Here is an 11,823-nt window from a genome sequence, read left to right as displayed (position 1 = left end):
TGAAATGAGGAGCAAGAGGTGTACTAACTGGTTTTGACTTCTCATTCATGCCAAAACGTTTTAGTACATTCCTCAGATATTCTTTCTAAGACAAACAAAGCCTCCCCCCTTGATATCTCCATGCCTAGAATCTTCTCGCTTCACCAAGATCCTTCATCTCAAACTCCCTGTTCAATTGAGTCTTTAGTTTCGCAATTTCTGTCTGACTCTTGGAAGCTATCAGCATATCATCAACATAAAGAAGAAGATATATATAGGATCCGTCTTGTAGCTTGCGTAAATACACACAATGATCATATTTGCTTCTTGTGTACTTCTGCCCTATCATAAACTTGTTCAATCGCTTGTACCACTGCCTTGGAGATTGCTTCAATCCGTACAACGATTTTTCTAATTTGCACACCATCTCTTCTTTTTCAGCAACTTTGAATCCATCTGACTGAGTCATGTAGATTTCCTCATCCAAGTCTCCATGTAAAAATGTAGTTTTTACATCCATCTGAACTAGTTCCAAATCCAACTGTGCTACCAAAGCCAACAAAATTCTGATGGAGGAATGTTTTACAACTAGAGAAAATACTTCATTATAATCAACTCCCTCCATTTGAGCGTAGCCTTTAGCCACCAATCTTTCTTTGTAGCGGATGTTATTCTTGTCAGGAAATCCATCTTTCTTTGCATATACCCACTTGCACCCAATTGCCTTCTTTCCCTTCGGAAGACTAGCTAGTTTCCACGTCTGATTCTTTTGAAGGGATTGCATTTCTTCATTCATGGTGATCCTCCACTTTTTATGTTCTGAACTTTGGACTGCTTCATTAAAAGTGGTAGGAACGTCATCAATTGCAATTGGTGATGCAAAAGAGACTATATCAGCATAACGAGCAGGTTGTCTAATGGTATTCTTTCCCTTTCTGAGTGCAATTGATTCATGTTGATGTGGAGGTTCTTGGTTCCGAACCTCTTCTTCATCTGACCCTTCTTCTACCATAGGAGAGTCAACATCAGTTTCTTTACTGGGTGGGTCAATTCTGCTTCCTTCAAACTCCACCTGTTTGTGAGTTCCATCTGTTTGCTCCAATTTTTCTGAAGTGACCTTTCTCAGCATGGTAGATTCATCAAAGGTAACATCCCTGCTGAAGATTATTTTCTTTGTTTCTGGACACCAAAGACGATAGCCTTTCACACCAGAGGTGATCCTCATAAAGATCGCCTTCTTTGCTCTTGGATCTAGCTTTGACTCCTTAACATGATAGTATGCAGTAGAACCAAACACATATAAGGAATCATAATCTGTAGCAGGTACTCCAAACCATTTCTCTAATGGTGTTTTACCACCAATAGCAGTCGATGGTAAGCGGTTGACAAGGTGACAAGCATAGACCAAAGCCTCAGCCCAAAATTCTTTGCCTAACCCAGCATTAGACAACATACAACAAACCTTCTCCACTAATGTTCGGTTCATACGCTCTGCCACACCATTATGTTGTTGTGTACTTCTGATAGTGAAGTTCCTGACAATACCTTCTTCTTCACAGACTTTCAGAAATGGATTATTTTTGTACTCTCCACCATTGTCTGTACGGAGACATTTGATTTTTCTACCTGTTTGAGTCTCCACCATCTTTTTCCATTTAAGGAAAAATCCTAGCACCTCATCCTTTGTCTTCATTGTATACACCCAAACTCTCCGGGAAAAATCATCAACAAAGGTGACATAATAGTGTGTTCCTCCAAATGAAGTTGTCTTGGAAGACCCCCATACATCTGAATGAACATAATCCAAAATACCTTTAGAATCATGGATTGTTATTCCAAATTTCACCCTCGTTTTCTTCCCTTTGATGCAATGCTCACAAAAAGCTAATTTGCAAGCCCGAGCACCCTTCAATAATCCTTGATCTATCAGTAATTTTAAGAATTTTTCACCAGCATGCCCCAATCGCATATGCCATAACCTGGTTGCTTCTGACTCCTGTTCATCAGTAGAAGCTGCCACTACTGCTGTCCCAACAATTGTACTACCCAGAAAGTAATACACATTGTTTCCCCAGAAAGTAATACACATTGTTTCTTTTCCGGATTCCCTTCATTATCACCAGTGCACCAGAGACAATCATCATAATCTCATCTTTTTCCCTCACTTCTAAACCTTTTGGCTCTAAGGTTCCCACAGAGATGAGATTTCTCATTAAATCTGGTACATAATGGACACCTGTTAAGGTTCTGATTGATCCATCCTGATTCCTCAAGCGAATTGAACCAATCCCAAGTGTGTCAAGAGGGGAATTATTTGCTGTGTAGACAATTCCACCTTTTAGTTCTTTAAAATCAAAGAACCATTCTCTATTAGGGGTCATATGGTGGCTACAAGCTGAATCTGCATAATCATACTCGACCACATTTGATTCTAAGACAGCCTTTCCCCTTTCAGGTTTGCCTTTGTTATTTAGCCTGGTACATTATTTCTTCCAGTGCCCTTTTTCTCGACAAAAGGCACATTCATCTTTGCTCAATCTGGACTTTGACTTCGATCTCCCTCTCCTTCCTTTATTCTGACTCTTTGAACGACCTCTGACAACAAGAGCTTCTTCTTCGACACTTGTGTTTTCTTGTTTGTCTTTCTTTCTCAATTCATAACTATACAAGGCAGCAGTTACTTCACTGAGAGACACACATCAACTTTCCCATGAAGTAGAGTAGTTTCAAGATACTCAAACTTATCAGGAAGTGATCCTATCAACATCAGAGCCAGATCTTCGTCTTCAAAAGTCATGTCCATATTCATCAGATCAGTCACCAACTGATTAAAGCTAGTAATGTGATCATTCATAGTGGTAACTGGTACATAGTTGAAGCGGAACAATCTCTTTTTCATGTAGAGCTTGTTCTGACCGCTTTTCTTTAAAAATTTCTCCTCCAGTGCCTTCCACAATTTACTTGCAGAAGTTTCCTTAGAAAATGCATACTTCTGCTCTCTAGAAAGACACGATCGAATAGTACCACATGCCAATCTATTGATCCTCTTCCATTCTTTCTCCTCAACATCATCTGGTTTCTCTCCTTCAATAGCAATGTCTAGACCCTGCTAAAATAGGGCATCTAGAACCTCACTTTTCCACATGCCGAAATGACCGGTGCCATCAAAAATCTCCACTGCAAATCTAACATTTGTCACAGCTGTTGACGACGTTGTGGATGTTTTTGTTGCGTCTGCCATTTCTGCTACAAATTCTATTTAATAGTTATCAATGCGGAATGCCAATTATCCTAAGGAAATTTTTTCTGATGTGAAAGATCAGCCTAAGCCGCAACCACAGAGCATACTAAAATAAACCAAGAGCACTGATACCAATTGTTGTGGAATTCGGGTTAATTTCCACCAATAACATATTCACCTTTAAACTATTATCTAGGTGACTAGTGTGAAAACGATTGTACTAAAAATCACCCCAAGGTAGATTCCCAGGAAAGAGGAGGGGTCACAATGGTCCCTCTTAAAACCCACTTTTCTTAGACATAACTACCAAGACAAGTAATTTTAATAGGACAATAATTAACAACAACTATACCCGACAATAGCTATTAAATAGACATAAAGAGAACACCAAAATTTAACGAGGTTAGGCCAAAATTATGCCTACCTCCTCGAACACTACTAAAATAATATTTCACTAATAGAGGAAATATTACAAAGAGAAAGAAAGAATACAAATAGCATTTAATATAGAAGAATGCTTATATTTGAGGGATGTTAAACTAAGGAGGAGGAGGGCTCTATTTATAATAAAAGAATTTCCCCTCCTCCTTATACAAAACCAATGTGGGATATTTGCCAAAAACCAACAGTAGGCTCTAAGCACAAAAACGGAAAAAAAAATCATTTGTCGTCTGCCATCAAATGTATCTTTTCTCTTTTCTTTTCTCCATCAAATGTAACTTGTTTATGGAGGTAAGGATTGTTGGTGTATTCTTCCCTTCCATCCTCTTTCCTTGATCAATTGTAATATAATATAGGGTAAACTACACAGTTTATCACCTAATTATAAAAAGTTCACTTTCGTAATCGGAATAATAAATTTTACAAAAATGTCACCAAACCTACCTCTCGTTTTCATTTAGTATAATTAGAAGTTCACTTAAGTTTTTGTTTTGTTATTACTCTTGTCCATTATTAAGGCAATTTCGGAATGGCTTAAGTATAAATTAAGTGCCCAAACTATACATGTTTTCATAAATAGGTGCCTACAGTATTTTTCGACTCATCTAGGTGTCTAATGTTAGAAACGTTACTCATTTAGGTACATGGGTCTTTAACGACATTAATTTCTCCCTTAAATGACGTGTCACAATTTGATAATTTGATAATTTTTTTAAAAAAATATTAAAAATATTATTATATTTATTAAAAAAAACCTAATTTCTCTTAAATTATAAAATAGCCCCCAAAAACTCCAAATCCTACCCTTAATTCGTTGTCGCCGCCCTTTCCGGCCACGACCACCACCATCTACATAGTCCATGCTATCCCCCTAGTCATATGCTATCAATTGGCCATAGGAATCGCGTGGGAGCGCGATTTTCAACCTAGGGTTCGAGGGGCATAAAACATCGATTCGTCGTCGATTGACCGTCGATCGGTCATGATTTCATAGGGATTTTGATCACCTGGGGATGTGAGGTCGGGTGGAGCTTCGTCGACGGGAAAGGGTGGTGGCTAGATTGGGTTTAGGGGTTGAAATGAAGATTTTCAAAGTTTTGGGTTTATTTTGAAATTTTTGTTTTATTTTTTAAAAATATATAATTTTATTTTTTAAATGTTATATAAAATTTAAAAAATTATCATATTGTGACAAGTGTCACTTAACGAGAAAAATTAATATCGTTGAATCACGAACAACCCAAATGGATAATATTTGTAACTTTAGTTGAACAGACCGAAAAATAAGTATAATTTAGACACTTATTTTATAATTAATCCTTTTAGAATCAATATAATTTAAAAAAAAAAACAGACTCCCTATATAATTTTATTTTTCAATGACATCTGTTTCGCAAACTTTACACATCAAATATAGAACCAAAAACCAAAATATCTTATATGAAAACTATAAGAGAAAACACCACCGTTCAATGTTTTGGATAAGATGCTGATTATTATGTTATAAGAAGATTAAAAATCACTTGGTTGGAAGGAAGCTTGAAAGAAACAATGAAGACTTTACTCTCTTCAGAAACCCTACAATTTCACCTTCCAAAGCCATATCTGCGGAATCCAAGAACCGCAACAATCCACCCTGCAATCATCAAAACCCACAAACAAAACCAACCATGGAAACTGCACGCCAGTGCCAAAGGATTTTCCGGCACACTACCACCAGTCAAAGATAATGCAGCCAAGAAGAGCTCAAACAACAACAGCAAGGACGATGAAATTCCCCAGGTAGTGTTCGAGAGAATGATAAAGAGGATTTTGGTGTCAGTGGGAGTTCCGATGGCCACTGGTGTGGCTTTACTGCACCTGTTCGGCGAAGCCAAGGACCGAAACTTGTGGGACGTGCCGTTGTGGCTACCATTCTTGACTACACTCATAACGTTTGGGGCATCGACGCTTGGGATTGCTTATGGGACGTTGTCTTCCAGTTGGGACTCGGAGAGGAAGGGTTCGTTGCTGGGATTGGAAGAAGCTCAACGCAACTGGGTTGAAATGTGGAAAGAGGAAAATAATGGCCAATCGTGAAGATGGATTTAAATTGGACTTAGGATTTCATTTTTAAGTGTTACATTAATTACGATGGTGTACATAACCTATGTTATTACAATCATTATTGTACTACGATTATATAATAATGATTTCGAATAAATTTTTTATTATTACGTAACTGTTATTATGATAACGAATAGTTATTTAAGTCTATGATGATTGTGGTAAGAATCATAGTTATGATTTTTATGTGCAATTCAATTGAAAAGTATAAGGAACAATTGCCTAATTAAGGTTAAAAAACGACGAGGCATAATTGAAAATGTGATAAAAATCATAAATATTTTTTAGGTTGGAGAGTTGAATTGCGAAAAATTCTACTGTATAACTGTTTAATTTAAGGTTAAGGAACGAAAAAAAATGAACATAATTGAAAATGTAAAAAAAATAAACATCTTAAGTTTCATTCAATAAAAAATATTTTACTTTTTAGCATATTTTCGGTTGGGTCAATTTTCTACGGTTCCTAACCCTTAAATTAAGTGGTTATTCAGCGGAACACAATTCAACTCTCCAACTTCAACTTTTCTTTTTTCCATGTCAGGGGAAATTAAGAGTCTCAGCAAATGATATGTTGTTTACTTTGTATTCGTTTTCCATCCAATAAACCACATACTTCTACATTTGTTGTATATATTTGTTTGGATATTTATTTTTAGTAAATAAAATTGCAGCTTAAGACAGGGAATGAAAAAAAAACGATTAGTTCGATTAATAATCGAATTAAATATGCATTAATCGAATTAATTATATTTTTAAAATTCTTAATAGTTAATCGAATTAAATTATTGATGAAAACTATTAATTGAACTAAAATGTTTTTTTGTTAATTCAATATGTTTCTGAACTAACCTATTTTTTTACTACTTTTTAGTTTTAATTCAAAATAAATATTTTTTTTTTGGTTACAAGAGGTAAAACAGATTCTAGGCCGTCTTCTCATCGCGTCTTGGTTAACCATGAGAATACTTTGGACTTCAACAGGAGGCTCTTGAAGCATGGATAATCCCAAAGTTTTAGCAATACCCAAACTTAACCATAGCATCAGCTAGTTTATTTCTTCGCGAGGCACATAGACCACCATAATATTTCATTACAAATTAAAGCAGCTTCGAACCCTTCTCATGATTGCAACTTCATGCGCTATTGATTATGAATTAAGGATACAAATCGTCTCCGTGTTGTCCACTTCGACCGCTAGAATTCACACGCCATGTTTCCAGGTCATCACATAGAGCTCACATCTCGACATGAAGAACGGAACATCGACCAATGTTCCTGCAAAAAACTATTTAACCAATTACCATTGTTATCCTGCAAGATACCACCACCTGTAGCCTCCATTGTCCTCGTGTTAACACTATCATCTGTGTTGAGTTTGAAAGTTTTTGAAGGATGAGGAGTCCATTGCGTTCTTTTGTTCTTGTTCTTCTTGCTTGACTGGCATTTGAGAAGATTATTCCTGATGATTATAGCCCACGATTGAGCTGTCTTGAGGGTAGACATCAATAAGCTTATTTAGTCGTTGCAGATAACGTTATTCTATTTGTAAGGTATGACTCATAAATATACCGGTAAAGAGGATAGGGGATGGAGCGGAAGTGAGCGAACATCAATTGTCCTTATAAAGAAAGTCTCATAGAGGGGGTTACGATTATGTGGGTTGGGAGTGTGGGGGCGTAGCCCCCGCGGTACGGTACTGGGTTAATTTTGTAATTATATACCAGGGCTTTCTATTATAAATAGAGATGTAACCTAAACCTATGATATATTGAATAAAACTTCTAGCGCCGCATAGGCATCGAGGACGTATGCACATTGTCGAACCTCGTTAAAATTCTTGTGTTCTTTCGTTTTCTTTTTCCGATTCTTCAAGAATTGGTATCAGATGTCAGGAGAAAAATTTGAAGTTGCGAAATTCGATGGTCAAGGTAACTTCGGATTATGGCAAACGAGGGTGAAGGATCTGTTGCCGCAGCAGGGGATCCTGAAGGCTTTACGACCTACAAAGCCGGCGTCGATGGAGGAGGAAGATTGGGAAGAATTGCAACAACGAGCGGCAGGAACCATACGATTATGTTTGGTGGACGAGGTCATGTATCATGTTATGTATCTATCGTCTCCAGATGAAATTTGGAAGAAGTTGGAAAGTCAATTTATGTCCAAATCCTTAACGACAAAACTGTATCTAAAGCAGTAGCTGTATGGGCTGAAGATGCAGGACGATCATGATTTGGCGCAACACGTGAATGTCTTCAATCAAATCGTTTCTGATTTGGCTCAGCTTGATGTGAAAATTGAGGATGAAGACAGAGCGATGATTCTGTTGTGTTCGTTGCCTCCCTCTTACGAACACATGGTGACTACTCTTACATATAGGAAATAGACTATCAACATTGAAGAGATTATTGCAGCCTTGTTGGCTCACAACTAGCGGAAGCAGAATGCAGGGGAAAACTCTCAAGTCGATAGCTTATATGTCAAGGCTAATCAAGATCGTGGACGGAAGCCAGAGAAGGCAGGGTCTGACAAGCGGAATTCCATATCCAAATCTAGGCATAAGAAGACAATTCACTGTTACAAGTGCAAGGAGGCGGGACATATGAAGCGAGACTGTCCGAAGTTGAAAAAGCAGACTGATGAGAAGCGTGATGTTTCATCCAAGTCTGTGAACGTGATCGAGGATGACAATTCTGATTGCAGTGAGGGTGATATGCTTTCTATTTCAATGACTCAATTGACGGATGCGTGGATTCTTGATTCTGGATGTTCTTATCACATCACGCCAAATAGGGAATGGTTTTCGACATACAGGTTGGTTAATTCTGGTTCTGTTTATTTGGGTGATGATCGATGTTGCAATATTGTTGGTATTGGTGATGTCAGAATTAAGATGTATGACGACTCTGTTGGGACGTTGAGTGGTGTTCGGCATATCCCAGATTTGAAGAAGAAATTGATTTTTTTGTGCACTTTGCACAAGAATGGTTTTATCCCTAAGGCTGATGAGGATAGGGAGACCATTCGGATTGTTAAAGGAACTTTGACAATGATGAAAGGAAAGATGACTGCAGGGAATATTTACAAATTGTTAGGGAGTACCGTTGTAGGTTGAGTTCATTCTGCTGAGTCCTGTGATGATACAACCAAACTGTGGCATATGCGTCTTACTTATCTTAGTGAACGTGGTATGGCTGAATTACATAAAAGAAATTGGTTACATGGTGTTAAAAGTTGTAAGTTCGACTTTTGCAAGTATTGTGTTCTTGGTAAACTGACTAAAGTTCATTTCAAGACTGCGAAGCACACAACTGAAGGGATTCTTGATTATGTGCATTTGAATGTATGGGGGCCTTCCACGACACCTTCTTTGGGTGGATCTAGGTATTATGTTTCCTTTATTGACGATTTTTCACGGAAAGTTTGGGTGTATTTTTTGAAACATAAGTCTGATGTTTTTGAGAAGTTCAAGCTGTGGAAAGCTGATGTAGAAAACAAAACAGGATGAAAATCAATTGTTTAAGGTCTAACAATGGTACGGAGTACACAAATTCACAGTTTCTACAGTTCTGTAAGGAGCATGGGATTAAGAGGCATTTTACAGTGCGCAAGACACCACAACAGAATGGTGTTGTGGAACGGATGAACAGGTCGTTGAATGAAAGAGCCAGATGTTTACGGTTGAATGCGGGGCTTCCCAAACAGTTCTGGGATGAGGCTGTTAACATGGCGTGTTATCTTATCAACAGATCGCCAAAGGCATCATTGGCTGGGAAAGTTGTAGAAGAGGTATGGATGGTCATGATGTTAGATTTGATAACTTATGGATTTTTGGTTGTCCTGCTTATGTGCATGTACCTGCTGATGAGATATCCAAACTTGATGCAAAATCGAAGGAGTGCATTTTTCTGGGATACAAGAAAGGTGTCAAAGGATTCAAGTTATGGGATTCAGTTGCGAAGAAAATTGTGATTAGTAAAGATGTTATTTTTGATGAACAATCCATGTTGCAGCAGAAGAAAGACACGACAGTGGTGGATTTCGAGCAGTTTCCAGTTGAGAAACCAGAAACTTCTCAACCGACTTCTGGTGGTTCCACTACGGATGATTTGCAGGATTATAGTCTCGCCAGAGACAAGGTGAGACAGACGAATATAAATCCCTCGAGCAGATTGGGTTTTGAAAAATTGATCTCTTTTGCACTTACTGTTAGCAGTGATGATCCGGTTACTTTTCATGATACAGTTACTAGTCAGGAAAACGACAAGTGGATGGCTGCCATGGTTGAGGAGATGGAGTCTTTGAATCACAATCGTACATGGGAGTTAGTTCCCCTTCCTGAGGGTAAGAAGTCGATTGGTTGCAAATGGGTGTATAAAAAGAAACCAGCAGTAACAGAAAAAGAAGGGGAAAAGTTCAAGGCTCGTTTGGTAGCAAAGGGTTTTTCATAGCAGAATGGAGTTGACTATGATGAAATCTTTTCTCCTGTGGCTAGGCACACTTCAATCCGAGCAGTACTTGCATTGGTGGCTAGTTGGGATTTGCATTCTAGAGTAGATGGATGTTAAAACTATTTTTTGCATGGTGATTTAGAGGAGCAGATCTACATGCGACAACCTGAAGGTTTCACTCAACCTGGAAACAAGCATTTAGTTTACAGATTGAAAAAATCTTAGTATGAGTTGAAACAGTCTTCGAGACAGTGGTATAAACGGTTTGACTCATATATGATCATGATTGGCTATAACCGATGTGAGTATGATTGTTGTGTCTATGTTAAGAGCCTTGATGATGGTTCTTTTATTTTTCTGTTACTATATGTTGATGATATGTTGATTGGTGCAAAGAACATGGATGATGTTATCGGTTTGAAAACCTTATTGAGTCAGGAATTTGATATGAATGATTTAGGTGCTGCAAAGAAAATTCTTGGAATGGAAATTTGCAGGGATAGAGACTCAAGGAAACCGTGGCTATCTCAATGGGATTATATTGAGAATATACTAGAAAGGTTTGCGATGAGCAGCGTAAAACCAGTTAGCACTCCATTGGCGAACCACTTTAAACTATCATCAGAACAGTGCCCTAAGAAAGATAAGGAAGCTGAAGATATGGTGAAGGTTCCGTATTCTAATGTTGTTGGCAGCTTGATGTATGCAATGGTATGTACTCATCCTGATTTAGATCATGCTGTTAGTCAAGTTTGTAAGTACATGTCTAAACCTGGTAAGCAACATTAGGAAGCAGTCAAGTGGATATTTTGGTACTTAAAGGGTACTGTGGGACATGGTATTGTTTTTGGTAGTCAGCGGGATAATCCTTTGGTTGTAAGATATGTGGATTCAGACTATGCAGGTGACTTGGATAATAAAAGATCTACGACAGGGTATGTTTTTACTCTTGGTGGAGGACATATTTGTTGGAAGTCTACTGTTCAATCTGTTGTCGCACTATCTACAACTGAATCTGAATACATGGAAGCGGCTGAAGCTGCAAAAGAAGCTTTATGTCTCATTGGTTTAGTGAAGGAGTTGGGTGTTCAGCAAGGTGGAGTTCAATTGCTTTACAATAATCAAAGTGCTATTCACTTGGCTAAGAATCAGGTATATCGTGCCAGAACTAAGCATATTGATGTACGTTTTCACAAGATCAGAGAGTTGGTTGCATCGGGAGATGTTTCGTTTCAGAAGGTACATACTGATGAGAATTCTGCTGATATGTTCACCAAGCCAGTTACGATAGACAAGTTCAAGCATTACTTGGACTTGTTAAATGTTTCGAGTTGTTAAAGAAGTAAGGTAACTCAACCCACATTGATTGTTTCCTAAGGGGCAGGATATTTGCCAAGATGGAGATTTGTAAGGTATGGCTCATAAATATACCAATAAAGAGGACAGGGGATGGAGTGGAGTGAGCGAAGTGAACATCAACTGTCCTTACAAAGAAAGTCTCGTAGAGGGGGTTATGATTATGTGAGTTGGGGGTGCGGGGGTGTAGCCTCGCAGTACGGTACAGGGTTAATTTTGTAATTATATACCAGGGTTTTCTATTATAAATAG

At 38.0% G+C, this 11,823-nt stretch overlaps 1 protein-coding gene across 1 annotated transcript; it reads left to right on the top strand.

Annotated features, from left to right (window-relative positions):
* The first annotated feature begins 5,179 nt into the window (after positions 1–5,179).
* Positions 5,180–5,778, top strand: LOC120158601 (uncharacterized protein PAM68-like). The gene has a single exon (XM_039169427.1). The coding sequence runs from the start codon at positions 5,213–5,215 to the stop codon at positions 5,738–5,740; it is 528 nt and encodes a 175-aa protein (XP_039025358.1). The 5' UTR covers positions 5,180–5,212; the 3' UTR covers positions 5,741–5,778.
* Positions 5,779–11,823: the final 6,045 nt, after the last annotated feature.

This window comes from Hibiscus syriacus, unplaced genomic scaffold (assembly GCF_006381635.1).
Source record: "Hibiscus syriacus cultivar Baekdansim isolate YM2019G1 unplaced genomic scaffold, ASM638163v2 tig00111330_pilon, whole genome shotgun sequence".
Classification (NCBI taxonomy): Eukaryota; Viridiplantae; Streptophyta; class Magnoliopsida; order Malvales; family Malvaceae; genus Hibiscus; species Hibiscus syriacus.
This window is presented reverse-complemented; position numbering and strand designations above follow the sequence as displayed.